The 21,149-nt window shown below is 43.2% G+C and overlaps 1 protein-coding gene across 1 annotated transcript in view; it reads right to left on the bottom strand.

Annotated features, from left to right (window-relative positions):
- Positions 1-3,727: 3,727 nt before the first annotated feature.
- LOC140686237 (trafficking protein particle complex subunit 9-like) overlaps positions 3,728-21,149 on the bottom strand; it is a 193,914-nt gene continuing 176,492 nt past the window's right edge. Inside the window, exon 9 of the mRNA XM_072939956.1 lies at positions 3,728-4,250. Within this exon, the coding sequence (XP_072796057.1) occupies positions 4,002-4,250 (249 nt within the window). The 3' untranslated portion in view covers positions 3,728-4,001. The remainder of the gene's footprint in view (positions 4,251-21,149) is intronic.

Genomic DNA, 21,149 nt, shown 5'->3' with positions numbered 1-21,149 from the left:
ATGAGGAGAGACGTTCGTTCATCCAGCACAAAGGGAACGGGTTGCAGGAGAAACCCTTACTCTGGTTTCTCAGTCTGTTTCCTAGTGCCGGTTTGAAGTGCCTGCCGTTTTCACTGTAAAACCGAGTTGGAGCTTGTACCTCCCCATATATATGTATGGAGTGGAGTTTGCAACTGAAAAGAAACTTTGTGTTCCCTTCAAGCTAGGTGAAGGACGGCTTTCACACACACTTATCTCTCAGAACTGAGCATGTGGAGAGAAGTTCGTTCATCCAGCACAAAGGGAACGGGTTGCAGGAGAAACCCTTCCTCTGGTTTCTCAGTCTTTTCCTAGTGCCGGTTTGAAGTGCCTGCCGTTTTCACTGTAAAACCGAGTTGGAACTTGTACCTCCCCATATATATGTATGAAGTGGGATTTGCAACTGAAAAGAAACTTTGTGTTCCCTTCAAGCTAGGTGAAGGACGGAATTCACACACACTTATCTCTCAAAACTGAGCATGTGGAGAAACGTTCGTTCATCCAGCACAAAGGGAACGGGTTGCAGGAGAAACACTGACTCTGGTTTCTCAGTCTGTTTCCTAGTGCCGGATTGAAGTGCCTGCCGTTTTCACTGTAATACCGAGTTGGAGCTTGTACCTCCCCATATATATGTATGGAGTGGAGTTTGCAACTGAAAAGAAACTTTGTGTTCCCTTCAAGATATTTGAAGGACGGCTTTCACACACACTTATCTCTCAGAACTGAGCATGTGGAGAGACGTTCGTTCATCCAGCACAAAGGGAACGGGTTGCAGGAGATACCCTTATTCTGGTTTCTCAGTCTGTTTCCTAGTGCCGGTTTGAAGTGCCTGCCGTTTTCACTGTAAAACTGAGTTGGAGCTTGTACTTCTCCATATATTTGTATGGAGTGGAGTTTGCAACTGAAAACAAAATTTGTGTTCCCTTCAAGCTAGGTGAAGGACGGCTTTCACACACACTTATCTCTCAGAACTGAGCATGTGGAGAGACGTTCGTTCATCCAGCACAAAGGGAACGGGTTGCAGGAGAAACACTGACTCTGGTTTCTCAGTCTGTTTCCTAGTGCCGGTTTGAAGTGCCTGCCGTTTTCACTGTAAAACCGAGTTGGAGCTTGTACCTCCCCATATATATGTATGGAGTGGAGTTTGCAACTGAATAGAAACTTTGTGTTCCCTTCAAGCTAGGTGAAGGACGGCTTTCACACACACTTATCTCTCAGATCTGAGCATGTGGAGATACATTCGTTCATCCAGCACAAAGGGAACGGGTTGCAGGAGAAACTCTTACTCTGGTTTCTCAGTCTGTTTCGTAGTGCCGGTTTGAAGTGCCTGCGGTTTGCACTGTAAAACCGAGTTGGAAGTTGTTCCTCCCCATATATATATTTATGGACCATATGCCGACACAAAAGAAGAGATTGTAGTAAAGATAAAGTGCCTGAAATCAATGTCCCGAATACCTAACTAAGTTTCCTAAATGTCCCAACTTAACTAACCACAGGACTGCCGCATCAAGAACGGAGCAAATAGCTCCTTGTGGATTTTTTTTAAATAAATAATAATGATCCACTTCCTACCACTGGCAATTATGATAAGACTGAGTATAATTTCTTACAACAAATAGTTTAGAAATCATAATTTCTACTTGATTCAAACCACTTCTTCTTTCAAATTTGAATCTTTTTTCTTCAGACCGAATTGTGCCATTTGACCTAGTGATAAAATTTTCAACTGGCTTTTATTAAAAATATTCACCATAGTGAGAGTTTATTACATCAACTATTCCTTTATGGGAAACCCTTGTGCCTTGTCACTCTCATTCATAATATTTCCTGTGGAAAATTCAATCCTTCATTCAGGAAAATCCTGAGCAATATTTCTCATGGAAATGCGTATAAACTGCAACCCAAGAAAATGAAATTGACACTGAGCAGCCCGTGAAGCCGGCAGACACATGCAGTGCACTGTGTGTTCCCGCCTCGAATTTCTGTAACCAGCAGGGAAATTTGTATCTCAAGAAATAGACATAAACAATTTTCAGGACCTGAGCACACAGTTTCCCTTTCAGGGTTTAGTGGGCTTCCATTTAATTCTATGAGAAATGTTTAAAACAACAGAACAACAGCTGAGATAGGGTTTAAAATAACTTTTATTTCAGTGAAAATAAAGCCAAGTGACTGTTATCATTTTTACTTTATTTGATCTCACTCTCTTACTTTACCTTCCCAACCTCCTCCACAAAATGATGGTGAACATCCCCTCCTGGGTCAGAAATCTAAGTAGAAATTACCAATCACATTGAGGTGTGCTTTGTTGTTTTATTTTTCAAAACAACCAAGTTTCATTCATATGATTTAATAATTAAGATCAGAAACAAAGTCTACTCAATAAATGGTAGACAACACATGTCGTCATAGCTGCTCATCAGGTTTGGCCCCACGTTACACACTTTTACATGGACATGTGCCATGTGCTGTCATGGGAAACGGTGAGTGTGGACAGGGCCTCTGCTCTCACAGGGCACACAGCCTGGTGGGGCAGGCGGTGTTCAATCATTGCCCTTTTCTCTTTAATATACTTACAAATTATGGGAAATGCTATTTAAAAAGAACAAAATGAGTCGATGAAAGTGAAAAATACAAGGACAGTATTTAGGCTGAGGGAAGACAGGGAATCTCTTTGAAGATCTGACACTCCACTGAGACCCAAAGGACAACTCTGGCACTGAAGGTGAAGGGCAGGGACACACTGATAAAGGGCTGAAATCCAGAATATAACAAAATTTCTTTACACTCAACAAGAAGGATGAATAACCTGATTAAAAATGAGCAAAATGCCTGAACACACACCTCATCAAAGAAGAAATCTGGATGCCAAAGAAGCCTTTGGAAAGATGCTCCACAGCACCTGTCATCAAGGGGATGCAGACTGAAACAGCGAGATACCACTGCACACCTGTCAGAACTGCCAAAATGCAGAACACTGACAGCACCGAATGCTGGTGAGGATGTGGAGCACCAGAAATTATAATGCATTGTTGGTGGGAATGAAAAATGGCCCAGGTACTTTGGAAGACGGTCTGGCAATTTTTTACAGAGCTAGACGTAATTCTAACATATGATCCGGCAACTGTGCTCCTTGGTGTTTACTCGATGAAATGGAAACTTATGTTCACACACAAATCTGCATACAGATGTTAATAGCAGCTTTATTCATACTCAACAGGATTCAGAAGCAACTAAGCTCTTCTTCAGTAGGTGAATGGATAAATAAACTGTGGTCCCGCCAGAAAATGGACTATTATTTGGTGCTAAAATGAAATGAGTTATCAAGGAATGGAAAGACATGGAGGAACCTTAAATGCATATTACCAAGTGAAAGAAGCCAATCTGGGAAGTTTCAGCAACTGTCTGATTCCAACTGTATGGTGTTCTGGGAAAGGGAAAAACACAGAGACTGAAAGATCAGTGGCTGCCAGAGGCTAGAGGGGAAAGAGCAATGAATGAGGTGCAGCACGGAGCATTTTAAGGTCACTAAGACAGACGACTCTGTATGATGCTGTGATGGTGGATACATGTCATTGTACATCTGTCCAAACCCACAGAGTGCACAACACAATGTGTAAATCCTAGTGTCAACTATGGGCTATGGGTGATGATGACATGTCAGTGTAAGTTCACCCATTGTCACAAATGTACACTCTGGTGCAGGTGTCAATATTGAGGAGGCTGTGGGGGCAAACTGCAGTTCATACACCCAATCCAGCCCCAGCCACCGCTGTTAATAAAGCTCTATGGGTGTGTGGACTATCTGGCTGTTCTGGCATCTAAACAGTAGAGCTGAGCAGCTGCACCAGAGATCAGGAGGTTTTCAGACCCTGAAATATTTACCCCCAAGCCCTTGAAAGGAAAAGTCTGCTGGGCCCTGTTCTAAATGAATCAAGATTCACCCTGATGAGGCAGGACAGCAGGGCCCAAACCAGGCATGGTTAATGGGGCTGAAGCAATGTTTTAGTTCCAACACATTTGCTGAAGTCCTGCAAGTCCAGTGACAGACTGTAGCCAGGAAGCGTCTGCAGGAGGAGTCGGGAGCAGGCCTTCCCGCCAGGCTCCGGGATGCCGGGGGCCGCGTGCCGCACGGGGGCCACCCGCTTGAAGAAGGTGGACTTGCAGTGGAAGCCGATCAACTCGTAGAGCTCGGAGAGGATGCTGCACGGCTGAATTTTCTCCTCAGAACGCTGAAGCACAGGGAGAAAAGCAACAACCATCTGAATGAAACACGTAAGTGAAAAAAGACCCATAAAAATGGTTTTCCCTTAAAACAGAGACCCGATGACACAGGAAGGAAGAGGAAGGCTGACTTAGTGCACTGATGGGACCGGATGCAGAAACGCAGGGAAGCAGCACTGTGCAGACACTCCAGACCCCCTCTGGGCCCCACCTCTCCGCATTCCACCTGTCCCTTTACTAGAAAAGCCCGTATTCCCTGAAATAGAGGAATCTGCTACCTAAACATGGGACACAGAGAAGGGAAAGAGGAAAAGGAAGGGAAAGTAAAGGAACAACAGTTCATCTAGACCCTAGGGTCTGGGCGGGACTTTCACCAAACACACAACTTCTCAAAGCACAGAGCGCACAGGGAGAGGCTGACAGAGTGACTGCGACTTCTGCTCCTAAAGCACCCAGCTACCTGTCAGCACACGCTGCGCCCATTACTGAATCATTACAATCATCTCAGAAACAACTACTACCCCGGCTCACAGGCAAGGAAATCTGAAACTCGGGGAGGAATTATTATCATCCTGGACAAAGTCCCACAGCCCAGTAGTCTCAGAGCCTCCGGCAGACCATGGGCTAAAATGCTCCTCATCACCACGGGCCCTGAGACTCAGGCTGAGGCCACGTCAGGTCTGCACGGGCCCAGAGCACAGTCTGTGGGACAGGGAATGCTCCCACTCGAAGTGCCAGGTCAAGGCCCTCAGGAACTTGTGTAATGAAACCAAATCCCCAAACTCATTTCCAACCCACTGCCCTGTCCGGGAGGACTGCTCGGCACAACTGCGCTGTCACCTGTGCACAGGCTGAGCAAGGGGCCCAGACAGTGATGTGACATCCCAGTGGAAGTGGCTCGGAGACCACTTCATCACAGGACAGATTCTCCCGGCTTCCAACGTTAACTCTCCATTCCATTTCCAACTGGAAAGTAAGTTTAGACTTGTTTTCCTCTCTTAGAAACAAAGAGAGCGGTAACATCAGAGGGAAACTCAAGACTGAGGAAGAGTCTCCTGGTCATTTGCAAGGATAGGCCGGGGAGGGAACAGAGACAGGGATCAGAAAGACCCGTGTTCCAGTCCAAAGTCTGCACGTCACTCTCTTTGACAGTTTCCTTTTTAATACAGGTGATAAAATCTAATTGTGATTTTTGGGAAAACTAAATGAAATAACGTATTCCACTACCATAGGTGTAAAATCCTCCATGAGTGTTCCAGAAATGGACCTGATCGTGGTTAGTTACTGTCTGCCAATTCTTGTGTTCTCAGCTCACATCACCCAACCAGAGATGTGCGAGAGAATGCCTCACCAGCCAGCAGCCTTCTCCAACTTGGAAACTTACAGTGTCCGAAGAGCAGGCAGTGTTGGATGCTTTGCGGCACTCTGGAGGTAGCACTCCAGTGATGACTTTAAAAAGCTGGGGAGAATTTAGGGGACCATACAGTTCAAATACAGAGTACTCATTCCATGTCTACAAATATTCATCTCTAGCCATGATGAGTAAGAGAGGAAATACATATTCAAACATACATCATTTTCCCACATAAGTGCATCAAAACAATTTGGAAAGAGTGTAACTTTCTTCTCTAGATCACACAGCGGGGATTACAAGGTTTGTACTGACAGCCCTACTTGTAAATCATCTGCAAACGTAACTGGGTCCACTATCAGTCATCATAATTTGAAGGGAATGTTAGAAAAGAAAAAAGCCAAGCTAATACTCTCCAATCTTTTGTTTGGTTACGATGTCACAGAGGAGATGGACAGCTCAATAAGGAACCACTCTGCCGTGATCACGGAGCCGGGGAGCGGGATGTGCGGCAAGATGTATGATGCAGCCGCAACTGTGCCCATGATTCTAGGCAGGTACCCAAAGTCACCTTGACAAGGTGTGAAACGTTTATGCCCACGTCCTCATAACCTGACATGTATTAAGGAGAAATGGAAACTTATAAACGGCCAATACCCTTGGTGGATACACCGTCCAAAGAGCAAAGTCACAGTTTGACAACTGGTCATCCCGGTACCTTGGGATTCATTCTTGAAGAACCTTAAAAACCACTCCTCTGTCCTCAAGAAGTGCTGCCTACTAGTCCTATCTTTGGCTCATGGATACCACATGTTGAAGTGAACTTCAATGTCTGCATAGATTTGACTGTCTTTCTCCAGGTTCACTTGTCCATTCTGAAGAGGCCTGAGTTAAGTCCAAATTCCTTAAGATTAATTCCCTCCAGTGACAACTCAACGAGCCTGTAATTACAAGCCAACTGAACAGGACTGTCCTCAGCGAAAAATGTCACCAACCCTTCACTGCTTTCTTAAACTCCTCTCCTGGTTAATTGCAACATACTAACACCACCCTCCACCAAGTTCCCCAACTATGTCAAATAGAAAGTAAGGTCCATAAAAGAGGAGACAACTCCATAGTCACCTTTGAATTCCTAGCATAAAGTAATGTCAATAAATAGAACTATGATTATGGCTTCTTTCCTTTAAAACCTTTCTGGTTATTTAAATGAGACCATGGAAGGGAGGTGTTTGAGTCCAGTATCTTGATCCAGAAGACTCTGGAGGCCTTTTTCAGAATGGCTGTCCACTGATTCATTCAAAACACACCTTCTCTTTCCGGGAGGAGCTGTGATTTTCTGCCATGGGTTTGTGGTCACTCTCATGCCAGAACAGCTTTAAACTAAATCCTTACTTTGGATATGTTATTTTTTCCCGCTTCCAAAAAATTTTACTTTCCTTACTTCCTTGCCTTGAGGAATGCTTTTATTCTTTTCTTTCTAATTCAACCTTTTATAAAGCAGGATTCTCAGGATGTGCTTGGCCTTACATAAGAACAGCCGTCCAACTCCCAGTGTGAGAGGCCACAGGCTCACCTCCTGCCCTCCTGCCAGGGCAACTGAAACTCAGTTCAGGAGCCAACCGGCACCCCAGGGCTTCTAAGGCTCACGTATCTCCCAGAATCCCTGCTTTCTGGTTTGTCTTGGCTTCTGAGAATTTCCCCTCACTTTCTTGACAATTAGCTGTGCAGCTTGAAAGATGAGGAAGGAAGGTTTTATTTCTTAATCAGAATTTAAAGGAACTTATGTAATGAAGCTTTTCACGAGTTTCTAGAACCCTCCATTGCTGAGACAGAAAACACACAAGATATTTTCTAAATTTAGCTATCATGTGCATTTTTTCTTTGCTTTTGTTTTGTTAACTGCTAATAGACATTTTTTAATTAAAAAATAAAATAAGGCCCCAAATAAGATAGAAAATTGAAGGGGCAAACAAAATTAAAGAGCAAAGACAGAAAAATGATAAGTACTCTACAAAGTTAATAGAATAAATACACTATGGATCAGACCAGCAATTCTCAGTAACAGCTAATTGAAACCTGACCATGAGGTAAAACGTCTCTCCTGTCAGGAGATGACCAACAGAAAATAGAATTAAATCAACAACCTAAAATTCTAAGTCTGGCGAGGTATAGATGTCTACCAGCTAAGTGTGTCTTCTTCTGGAAAAGAGGGAGACTCACCAGCTCTTTTCTGTGGAGCCTGAGCCCAGGGGAGGACAGTGAAGTGTGTTCTGTAAGTACCCAATTAGCAAAGTGAGTGATGAATAAAGAGATGTGAGCTTTGATGAGAGATGATACTACTATTCACTTGTCCTGTAAAGTATGTCTTCGCGTTCAGAGATCAATATCTCAGCAGGAAAATGCACAGCCCGGGACCAGACCACTTCTGTGATTGTGACACTGCACTTAGATGTCTCAAGGGCACCTCCAACTCCACCTGCAAAGAGCTAACTTCACGGTGTTCCTCCCATAGCCATCCTGCCCAGGGCCCTTGGTCGGGGGCAAGGTCTCCCTGCCTCTCCCAGCTCAGGCCAATCACTCACAGATGTGACAAGACCCCTCCTTCAGGGGCAAATTTCCTCAGTCAACGAGATCCACCACCCACACCTGTCCTACCAGGTACTCACTGGCACTCCCTCAGCACTGACTCTGTGCTGGGACCATGCTGCACACTGTGCACACGTTATCTCACTGGATCTACACAGCAGTCCTGGGAGTTCTGTACATCACTGCTTCTACTGATTAGATAAATTGTTTCACTTCCTTGGGTGTGTCATCCAAAGTGACACGTCTACTGAGCCACAAACCTGGGACTGAAAATCACTTGAAAATTGAACACTGCTACACCTTGCAGCCACCCTACTCTGACTCATCACATCACCTCCTGCCGAGCCTTCTAAATGTTTCTAAGCATTCTACAAGACAAATGTGATCTACGAGAGCATCGCACTAGCCTACTTAAAATCTGTCAATGACGGTCCACTGCTCTTAGGAGAAAGCCCCACTGGGCCTGAGCACAGCCCAACGGCCCGGCATCCGCTTTCCCTGCGCGGCCGCGCCGCCTCACCCACCACGCAGCTCTACACGTGCAGCGTCCAGGACAGGGATGCTGACTCCGTACAACCCGGGGCTCGTCTCACTCAAACAATGATCACCCTCTTCAGTGGTTACCTTCTTCAATACTGAATCTCAGAAAAATATTTTCTCTGGATGAATCAATATCTTTTTCCTTACAACTTCCCATCATTGATAATGAACTCCCCCCAAAAGAGAGAAGACCTAATCCTCAGTCTCCTTATCTGTAAAGTGCAAATAACAGGGAAATATGAGAGGTTTTATTAGAAGTAATATTCATGTGAGGCTGAGGGACAATTCCCAACATACAGTAAGTACTCAATATGTGCTTACTTAATATTAATAAGAATAGATTACATTCCAGCAACCTTAAATCAATGCTTTATGGCTTTGTCTAAAAGACTACCGACAGACTGTTGGACGAACTGTTTTGAGCAGATCAGCACAAGTGTACTGGGCGAGGTAAGCGCTGACTCCAGTTACAGCTGCAACCAACCAGAACTACGGGGCGGGAGCAGTTTGCTCAAACTCTTACATGTTGCTTGAGCATTTAGTTGTAGTTATTGAATAAAGACAGGTATTATTTACTCAAAGCTCCTGAAACATAAATCTTCAAAGATTGATGCAAATTATGTTTCAAGTACAACACTCTCACTAGAAATTACTTGAAAATTATAGTCTTAGCTCCTCCGCACATCAAAACAGCATTTTCCTAATGTATCTGACTATGTACTCTGAAAGGATTGTTTAAAAGAAATTAAGATGAAGCCATCCTGAATAAGATCTCAGTATCATCTACACAAACCCCACCCAAAGGTCTCATTTCTCACTTCCACATAGGTGTTCAGATGGCTTAAGCTGGGTCTTGGTTTCTTATGACACGGGGGTGGGAAGAATTGTGGATAGATCAATGTAGCAAATATAAACCTAGTGTATTTGCTATGTAGGAATCCTAGAAATAAATAAATTGATATATATAGTCCCACCCTTATGAAGCTAAGCCATTCCATTTACAACTGCATAAAAAATAAAATGAGAGATACATTTAACAAAAGTTTACAAGATTTGTACATTGAATATTTTGAAGTATCACCAAAAAAAATTTAAAATATCTTCATATATGGAAGGCATCCCATGATCATGCAATGGTAGAAAATATTGTTAAAAATGTTAAGACTTCCCAAAGTAATCTACATATTTAATGGAATCCCTATCAAAATTCCAGCTGACTTCTTTGCAAAAATTGAAAAACTGATCCCAAAATTCATATTGAAAGCAAGGGACCCAGGTCAGCCAAAACAATCTTGAAAAAGAAGAGCAAATTTGGAGGACTCACTCAAAGGTTACAGCAAATCTATAGCACTCAAGTCATTATGCTTCTGTCATAAGATTGGATGCAGAAATCTATGAGACACAATAAAAAATCCTGGGGGGAAACTTACATTTACAGTCAGTTTTCCAGAAATGTGCCAACAACACTCCATTGAAAGTATAGTCTATCCAACAAATGGAGCAGAGACACCTGGGTATCTGAAGGCAAAAGAATGAATCTGGAATCTGGACCCCGTATTTTATATAACAAATATTAATTCAAAATGGATCACAGACAGAAACGTAAAAACTAAATATATGAACTTTCTAAAAGAAGACATAGTATGAATCTTTGTGGTCATAGGATAGGCTATGGCTTCCTAGATACAATACCAAGAGCACAAGTGATAAAACAAAATAGATAAAATGGACTTCATCAAATTAAAATCATTTGTTACAAAGGACAACATCAAGAGTGTGAAATGAAAGGGGAAAGGGGTAGCTCAAATGATAGAGTGCGTGCTAAGGAAGAAAAACAAAATGAATAAATCTAATTACCTCCCCTATAAAGAAATTGTTTTAATGTTTAAAAAAATTAAAGTGAAATGACAATCTGCAGAATAGGAGAAAAATCTTGCAAAGCATATATCTAATAAGACACTAGTATCCAGGATATAAAACAAATGCTTACAACTGAACAATACAAAGAAAATCGACCCAATTTTTTAATTTGCCAAGGATTTAAATAGATACACAATTGGCCAATAAGCATCTGAAAAGATGCTCAGCATCACTAGCGAAATCAAAATCAAAATGAGATCTCATTTTAAACTCACTAGGATGGTTATAATCAAAACATGGACAATAACAAGTGTCAGTCAGGAGGCAGAGAAATGGATACCCTCAATATGCAGCCGTTGGAAAGGGGCAATGGTGCAGCTTCTTTGGAAGAGCCCGATGTTTCCTCAAAAGGTTAGAGTTATGTGGCTGAGCAATTCCACTCCTACATGTAGAGTCATCCTTCAGTGTCCTCGGGGGGTTGGTTTCAGGAACCCCCCACCCTGGATACCATAATCCAAGGATGATCAAGTCCCTTTGCAATCAGCCATCTGGATCCATGAAGTGGAAACTACAGATATGGTGGGCCAACTGTACAGCCAACAGAATGGAAATGTATTCTCACAAAAACTTGCACATCAATATTCATAGCAGTATCATTCAGAGTAGCTAAAAGTCACTAAAAATATCCATCCATCAATGAATGGATAAACAAAATTACCAAGAATAGTCCCACAAACTTTTGGTAATTGAATCTTTGACAAAGGAGGTGAGAACATACAATTGAGCAAAGACAGCCTCTTCAGCAAATGGTGCAGGGAAAACTGCACAGCTGCATGTAAATCAATGAAGTTAGACTACCCCCTCACAACATACAAAAAAATGAATTCAAAATGGCTTAAAGACTTAAAATTGTAGACAAGACACTATAAACCTCTTAGAAGAAGACATAGGCAAAACATCTGACATATATCTCAACAATATTTTCCAAGAGCAGTCTACTCAAGCAATAGAAATACAAGCAAAAATATACAAGTGGGTTCTAATTAAACTTACAAGCTTTTGCACAGAAAAGAAAACAAAAATTAAAGCAAAAAGACAACCTATGGAGTGGGAGAAAATAGTTGCATTAAATGAAAGTGACAAGGGCTTAATTCCCAGAATATGTAAACAGCTTTTACACTTGATAAAAAAGAAAAACAAACAATTGAATCCAAAAATGGGCAGAAGACCTAAAGAAACATTTCTCCAATGAAGACATACAAATGGCCAATAGGCACATGAAAAAATGCTCAATATCATTATCAGAGAAATGCAAATCAAAACTGCAAACAAGTATCACCTTTCACCAGTCAGAATAGCCATCATTCAGAAGTTCATAGACACTAAATGCTGGAGAGGCTGTGGAGAATTGGGAACACTCCTACACTGTGGTGGGAATGCAGTTTGGTGGAGCCATTGTGGAAAACTGTATAGAGGTTCCTCAAAAGACAAAACCTTGGGGGCCCAGATGACACAGCAATCCCACTCCAGGGCATATATCCGAAAGGAAACGTAATTCAAAAAGACACTTTCACCCCAATGTTCACAGCAGCATTATTTACAATATCAAGACATGGAAACAACCTAAATGTCCACTGACAGACGACTGGATAAAGAGGTTGTAGTATATATGTCCAATAGACTACTATTCAGCAATAAAATAATAATAAAATAATGCCATTTGCAGCAATATGAATGGACCAGGAGAATGCCATTCTAAGTGAAATAAGCCAGAAAGAGAAAGAAAAATACCATATGAGATCGCTCACATGTGGAATCTAAAACAAACAAAAAAAAAAAACCCAAAAACAAAGGAACAAAAAGATAAACTTATCTACAGAACAGAAACAGACACAGAGACATAGAAACCAAACTATGGTTACCAGAGGGGAGAGGGTGTGGAATGAATAAATTGGGAGTTCAAGATTTGCAGATGCTGAGTATGTATACAATAAACAGCAAGTATATACTGTATAGCACAGGAGAATATATTTAATAACTTATAGTAACTTATGTTTAAAAAGAATATGAAAATGAATGCAGGTATGTTCCTATTTAACTGAAGTTTTGTGCTGTACACAAGAAACTGATGCAACAGTATAAACTGACTAGACTTCAATGAAAATATTTTTAAATAGACCAAAAACGAAAAAAAAGGAAAAGGATATTATCAAACAAAAAGAATAATGTACTGATTCAGGCTACAATATGAATGAACTTTGAAAATTTATGCTAAAATAAGCCCGTCACAAAAGGGCAAATAGTGCCCTTTAAGGTGAACTGTATCTAAGCATTTATTGTACTACTCCTGTAAATTTTCCGGAGTTTTGAAGTCTATCAATATCAAAATAAAATGTATTATTCATTAAAAACTTAAAACCCTTCCTCACAGGAGGGCTTTAATTATTAAATGCAGAAAAGCATGTAAAACTCTTGGAACAACAATTTTCACGTCCACACACAGTCACTGCTGTCACTGCCACTCAGAGTGTGGTGCCAGCGCTGATGAGAGCTGCCTCCACTCGCTCCCCTGCAGACAGGAGTGAAGGCCTGAGCTTTGACAGGCAGGGTTTGCGTGAACCTGGGTCAGCCACAGCCACGTCCCAGACTCTGCGTTACCCAACTTTCTTATACAAACTGCAACATGTAATGTAAACACTCTAGAGGGATGTATCTTACAACACAGGGAATACAGACAATGTTTTACAGTAACTATAAATGGAGCATCTATTGTACACCTGAAACATATATTTTAAATCAGCTATGTCTTTATAAAAAATTAAAAAAATAATTTAAAAATGTTATCCCTTTAATATTCAATTTGGTTTTTAATTAACAACTAAACAGCTTAGAATATATAAAAGCATTTAAGTGTGATGTTTGTTTACATATTTATTTACTTCAGCCTCCTGCTAAAAGAGAAATTAAACAATTTTTTAAACACAGCTTAACAACCGTAACAACAAAAAGGCAAAACTGAGAGTGAAGAGAAAATGGAGATTCAATACTTAAATGAAACCAGGGGGAGGTAAACTCATAAAAATGGATTCCATGAAGTCAGGGCAAGTGTTAAAGGCCGACTAGAAATTCAGCTGTAAGATTCTTGGCAGCTAAAGCAAAAAGAAAAAGATGATGGGGCAGGTGGTAGAGCGTGTGCTTAGTGTGCACAGGGTCCTGGGTTCAAGCCCCAGGGCCTCCACTAACAGATAAATATACCTAATTTCCTACCCCCCAAAAGAGCCCCAAAGAAAAGAAAAAGAGAAATTTCTTTCCAAAAAAATCCTGATATTAAATTTGGATTAAATACTTTAAAAATAAAAGGAAAATAAAAAAGATGAGTGACACTGTGAACAAAAACCCCAGCTGGGCTAACAAGCTAAGTCACAAATCTAAGTGTGATAAGTGTCGGTTTACTGATCTAAGTTTTGCTGGGCTAACTCGTAAATCTGAAGTTCAGTGTCAGTTTACTGGGCTAACAAGCTAACTCGTAAATCCAAGGTCAACAATTGTCAGTAACGTGATCTGTTCCAAATTGATAAGCTTCAGTGTACTGATTCCTTGCTTTTTGTTGTTTGAGCCTTATTGGCTAAAAGCCCCATACTTGTAATTAACCCTATAAAACCTCATGTGCACGTCTTGGATGTGCTCAGGGCTTGGGAACAGAAGCCCCTCTGAGCCCGCTGGCATAATAAATCTCAGTACTCCCACCCTCTGAGTGCTGCTTATTTCTTGGCTGGCCTGTTGTTTCCGTAACAACACAAGCGATAATGCCCTTGAGATAAATCTGCGATGGCTGCTGGCAGGTCCCCATGTCTCATGTGGGAAAATCTGAAACATATTTCTCACCACTCAGAGTCATCCTCAGCCCACCCCACATCTCCCGCTGTTAAATGCAGGAACACACGCAGGGCCCGGCCTTTGCTCTCTCTGTGTCATCACAGTGAGACAGGATGGAAGGGGGCAGAGCAAGCCATTCAAGAAAGACCACAGCAATTAACATCAAAATGGTGAAGAATTCAACCCCCAATAGGTCTTGAGGCTCAGGATGAAGAGATTTAACTTCTAGTAGATCCTGAGCTTCATTATACACCCATTGTAATAGTAACATGGTGAATAACACGGCCCCAGGCACCATGGCAGTCACAAGGCTAGCCACAAAAGGTCAAAGGGTGGAAAATGGCCAACTCCCTGGAATCCCAGCCCCTTGCCCTAAGGCTGGTCCTTCTACTTATTAGCATATGAAACCACGAAGCCCAAGAAAAGGAGCAACACAGAGCCACATCCCAGGAACCCCTCTCTCTACCTCTTCGGAGAAGGCCCACACTATTTCTGTGGAGTGTGTGCCTACTTTTAATCTGAGCATCAAACCCCCATACTTCGTGACGTTTCTCATGCCTGTCAATGTATCTCTCTGAATAAATCTACCTTTACTCAACACTGGCTTGTTCTTGAATTCTTTACTGCATGAAGCCAAGGAACAAAATCTGGTGGGGCACATCCCAGGGGCTCAACGGAAGCCTGGGACACAGCCCTTCTCATGCCCCACATATTTTTTCTTGTATCAACAGGACTGGGATGTGAAGTGAGGTCTGAGACCCCAGCTAAGGGACAGAAGCTGCCTCCAGGTCTCCAATTGGTGGGCAGCCTCTCCCCCATCAGGGGCCATGGGGTCTGCCTGGTTCTCTGTGTTTTTTTGTTGTGCTGACTCCCCAGTCAGAGAGATTTCTCCTTAGGCCTGGCTCCACAAAACCCTTCTCTCCAAAATACAAGCACATCATGTCACAATCCTCTTGTTCAACCATGAATTGTTCAGCCAACTTTTTCCTTCCCCAGTTAAGTACCTAAATGTCCTCCCTGCCATCCCACCACTTCTTTCTTTTTGAGAACTCTGCACTCCCCACACACCATCCTGAACGCAGGTGCCTTGCTGGCTGGGACCGAGATGTTTCAGTCTCAAACATCCTGAGTCCTTTCTCTTTCCACTTTCTAACTTAAAAAGGCCTTCCTGTGTCTCCCACCGCTCTGATTCTGAACGTCAAAAAATGCTCAGGTTACATTCACTCTGTGAATACCTCCCAGGTTTTGGCTAGGTTTCCTTCCCAAGATCTTCATTAAGGAGCTGCATCAAGAAGTTTAAAGGGGCTATTCTTACATTTGAGTGGAGGAGCCTGCAAGAAATTTAAATGGCTTTGAAGAGAGAGTTAACCAGGGACAGAGAGGTCGCAGGTCCTAGTCAACAGTGTCATGAGGCAAAATGTTCTTCAAAGGCTCAGAGTGGCTTCTGAACACGGAGTCGGCAGGGAGGAGGTGACAGGCAGTGAGTGGGGTGAGAGACACAGGGTACGGTCCCCCAGCAGGGGAAGAATTGGTTATTTTCTAGTTTTCCAATTTCTTACTACCTTTTTCTCTTATTGCCACATACCATTTCCTACGAATTAAGCATATCAATGTCAGTCATTTGGGCCACTTGGGAGAAGCTGCACGATGCCATTCACAGGGCTGGGACATGACAGCCACACCAGTCTAGGTTGAAAGACCAGTGGGGGTATTTCCATGGTAATCACGGGCATGCAGCAAACTCCCCAGCTTCAATGACCTCCTCTCAAAGTTGGCGCCAATAAAACTACCAAGCAAAATGCGTGATGATTCTGGCCAACATCTGTCTGTTTATTAGTTAAGTGCCTGTGACACCTGCCACTTAATAGGGAATGAGTACGATCAACGAGGCCCTGTCTACCTGGCCACACGCGCCCTGCCTTCCTGCCTTGGTGCAGCAGCACAGCTTGTTTAGCTGAGATGAGCGCCCCCAGAGCAGCCCCGACGGGAAAGCTCCCAGCTCTGCACGGCCAGACGTGTTCCTTTCCTTCTCAGAGCTGATCACAATTTGCTGTCGTCTGTTTTTATGTTTATCCCTTTTGTAACTGCCTCTCCTCCGGAGATTTTGCTCAAGCAGCACAGGACCAGGTGTGTCTTGTGGCCTGCCGGATATTCTGGGCTGGGAAACAGCCGAGCCCACATCTGGCTCTGGTGCTGAACGGAGAGAGCAGAAGGCCCAGGAGCCCATGCTGAACCGAGGCCCCTGCACACAAAATTATGGTCTGACTTTGGGCAAATTACACAGTCTTTTTTACCCTGAGATTCCTCATCTGTCCATAAAAATAACTGCCCATGGCACACAGAGTTACAAGTATTAAAGGAAATCACCAAATTCACAAAGTAGCCAAGGGGCTACCAGTGCATCCTAAACAGACACATGCTGCCTTTAAGACTCTGACACACACCAAGCGTGGTGGTCGAACAAAGTGTACACTGCTAAGTGTCAGTGTGTTAAGTGCTTCATGTGTGCTATAATAATCTTCAGAACTTACAACAAGCCCAGGAAGTAACGAATATTATCAAGCCCATTTCACAGACTCACCATCAGTTTAAGAGAGGTTACATTCAAGTCCAAGGCGCTATGGTGAGTAAATGGCGATTTCAACCTGAATATGGGCCCAGGCCTGGGCTCCATCTCTGTCCCATCCACCTGACCACTGCCTATGAATTCCACCTGTCCAATACCCAAGTTGAAGCCAGCCAGCTCTTAAATGCAATGTGTGTCACCGTTTGTCAATGTTGGTTCATTACCATAAACAGTTCTCAGAAAGCACTTCAGAAAGGAAAGTTGGACTCACATACCTGCCCACAAAGAAGAAGAATTCTGCCTTGCCTTCTCCTGTAACGTGCAGAAACCCTTCCCATTCACCACCGAATCCTTTTGTATGCTTCCTCCGTGTTCATGTTTACACATGGTTTATTAAAGTAGAAGTTACCTGCAGTAATTCCATCTCGGTTCCATTCCAAGCTTCCAGATTATCCATAATCAGGGTAATACCATAATTTTCTGTGAATGAAAACACTACAAATTGAATGAAAATATTGCAACCATGTCACTAAACAAAGAATGCTGAAAACAAGTCATCAGCGGCTGCCGCCACCCCCCAGTGAAGACAGGCCTGCAGCCATTCACAATGGTGCCCTCTGAGCAGACTCAGAATAAGAAAGGAAGATTACTGGCCCTAGATAGCTAGGTGCTTGTCTAAAGTATATATTCAGTCAGCCCAAATGTTGGCTTCCTCCCATATATTGAAAAGCATTAAATTCATGAACTTGAGATACCTGGCTTTCTTTAGATAACAAGCAATGTTTTATTGTTCTGACTACCTGGTCTTTGTTGTAAAGCTCCTATATAATCCTAGCTTCTCCCCTACTCTTGGGAGCAGTCCCTCAGAGTGTTCTGAGAGGCGGTCATCCTGGCTTGAGTCCTTCTGACAAATAAAACATAACTCTTAATATTCAGGCTGCACGTTTATTTCAATCAAGTCCCAGAATAGACACAACTCATCAATTGTGTAATGGGACACACTGGATCAGGAACCAAAAGAGTGTATTAGTCCCTAAGAACTACGGCTACCTCTTTCTTCCTGTCATTATACAATCCCACCAGAACTCATTACTTTGCTGTCTGCTCCTCTGGCAACCAAACTCAGAGAAGAGTCAACTCAGCAGAGCGTCCTGCTGGGGAGAACCCCCGCAGCAGCACTGCAGGCTGCCTGCCCTCCCGCACGCTCTGACGACTGCTAGTGTCCTCCGTGGAAACCAGGCCAACAGAGCTGTTCCCTACAGCTACAAAGTCCCAAATATTAAATAAAACCTTTCATTTTATACTATATGTTACATATATACCCATCTCTGAAAACAGCTTTGCCAGAAGCCCAAATCTTCAACATTAATCTGCAAAGGCAAATCAGGTCCCCAAGGGAAAACAAGTCTTAAGACGATGCTAAGACCTCCAAAGTCCTCTCCACGACCATAAACCAAACTGCCTGTAGGTCTGCAGCTGCAGGAGGCTACATGTCTGCTTTTAAAGCAACCCCTTCCTGCCCTCGGGTGCTACAATGCCCTTCTACGCCCTCCCATCTCAGGGTAAGAGCACCCACTGCAGAACCTTGCAGGGCAGCACTGACAGGACTGGACAATGAGGATCAGAGCTAAACTAAGCCTTCTGATGACACGAGTTGTCACTCTGTCACTTTACAGATGAAGATATATATAGAGAGAGGTGGGGTGTTATTGTTCAAAGTCACACAGATAAAAAGTGACAAAGTCTATAACTCTGCTCCTCCCTCTGGTGTGACGCCCCAACTGGGACAACCACAGGGTTCTTTCGTGCCTGCCTGACCAGTTCTTTCCTATCACTCAGGACCCACCACAGGGTCTGAAATTAGCCTGCATTTGCAGCATCTTTTCCCTCCAGTTTCTCAGGAACAAGGCTGTTCGGGCCACTTTATGACTTCCAGGTCCCCGAAATCTCCGTGCTCAGGCTGCAATACACATATGCCTGTGCATCCGGCCCGCTGCTCAGAGGCTCTTCCTCCCCTGCAGGAGGACGTTTCTACTCTTCACAGGGACACCCCCTTAGGGGATCCCTCCTCTCGCCCTCAGCATGGCAGGTGTCCCAGGCCACATCGCGAGATGCCCCAATAGGACTGCATCTGCCCAGGTCTGCTAGTCAGACCAGCAGCCTCAGAGCCAGGGATTATGCCCAGGTCACACTGCAAACCTACTGCCCGCCTCACAGACCCCAGCCAGCAGGTCACCTGGAAGTCACAGCAAGTGCCCCACCCAATCCAGAAGCCTCTTCATTTCCCAGCACCACTGATGACTGGTTTCCAAACTTTGGTCAGTTTCGCACAAAACAACACCTTCTACTGTGTAGCGGGTGGTTTTTGCTTCTGCACCCCATTCTTACTGAAAACGTTAAGGGAAACCAAAAAGCCTCTTCTCAACCCTTTTCTGATGATACCCTCCCACCCACAATACACATATGCTCAAGAGATTTGGATCCACGTGATTTTGTTTCCCTTACGATAAGTGGCTCAAAACACTGCGGGATTATTTTTCCTTTGAGGGTATTAGGACTCAGTTTCTCGGCTTTAATCTGTTTTTGTCTTTGTCTTCTTTGTTCCTAGCAGTTGCCACCTCTTACTCTCTTCAGCAGCCTCCCTCCCAACTTCTAGTCTAGGAAATCAGCTGTGATGAGGGGCACGGGGGCATTCACAGAAGATGCAACAAAGGCAAAGAGAGGCTATATAATTTGCCAAAGATATCACCTTCAACCCCCAACAGAGTGTGTCATGTCCCTGTGTTTAACTCTTATTCTAAGCAAGTTAACTTTTTGTAGATTATGTTTATAAAGATGAGAAATCAAAATACATACAAGGACACACATCAACTCTAAGATATTCATTAACTCCACTATTTTGTTTCTATTTATTTTATTTGTATTAAAAAATTAAGAACCCCTGCAACCAATATAGCAAAATGTTACTGGGTTTTAAATACAGAATATAGAGGGGTTAAGTGTGTCATTACTCATCCTTATATGTATGTTCACAAGATAAAATTATTTGAAAGTCTCTCTCCCCTCTCCCTACTCCCTACTGGCTCTCACCTGAGATCCCAGACCACACATCTAACAACCTTTCACTTTACCCACAGCTGAACTCATCAGTTTTCCCCCAGAAATCCCTCTGCAGCTTTCCCTCCTCAGAACACAGCAGGACCATCATTTAACTCATTAATCCACCCAGAAACCTGGGCCTTACTCCATCCTACCTTCACAGACAGCTTTAAATCTTTCTTTTTACCATCTAAACATGCCTTCAATCTGTTCGCTTTTACCCACTATCCTACCGCTCAAGTGGAAGCCACCAACACTGCCCACCTGGACTCACGAGTCTCCCAAGTGGCCACACAGCCACTCTCCCCTACTTGAGACAAATGGGATTTTGTCACTCCCATGCTTTTTGGGCTCTTTTCAGACCCACTGTTCATAGAAGAAACTCCAATTTCTTCACCTTGTGAAGGTGTTTGCCATGAAACTGTCAGCTCATGGAGGGCAGGGCATGCCCTCTCCCCTCAACCCCACTCTCTGGCAGAGCATCAGCTTGGGAGGACCCGCTGAGCTACATCAGCCTGTATCCTAAACCTGGTCTTGGGTTCTTAGCAAACTGCTTCACTTATCCATACATATCCAAGGTAGATAAGAAAGATTTTAGATGTTGAGCTAGACTATTCATTTGGGGATTTTGCACTGGCAACCTGCAAGTATATGTTCTAATGTTTGTGTCTTGTTAAAACCACACCCAGATTAAAGGAGTATTTGTGGAATGTCTTCGGAGTAAAAGGGTTCTGTACTTTTACAGATTTTATGTTTTATAACATGAATAACCCGGACAGGGTCACAAATGGAACCGCCTCACAAGTGACAGAAGACAGGTGAGATGCATATAGCAACAGGTCACAAAGATGGTAAGAGCAAAGTTGTTTCTCCAAACCCCCAAAAAATTCCTCCAAGAACAGAAAACTCAGAATTTTGAAAGTAAAATACTATCATATAAGGAAAGAAAATAAATAATCCTCTTCATCAGGGTTTCAAGATCTGACTGCAGAGTTATTAGCAGGCTATACTGAATCCTAGCACAGAAAA

The sequence above is a fragment of the Vicugna pacos genome, chromosome 16, assembly GCF_048564905.1.
Source record: "Vicugna pacos chromosome 16, VicPac4, whole genome shotgun sequence".
In the NCBI taxonomy this organism is placed as follows: Eukaryota; Metazoa; Chordata; class Mammalia; order Artiodactyla; family Camelidae; genus Vicugna; species Vicugna pacos.
The sequence above is the reverse complement of the archived record's forward strand: the minus strand, read 5'-3'. Positions and strand labels throughout refer to the sequence as shown.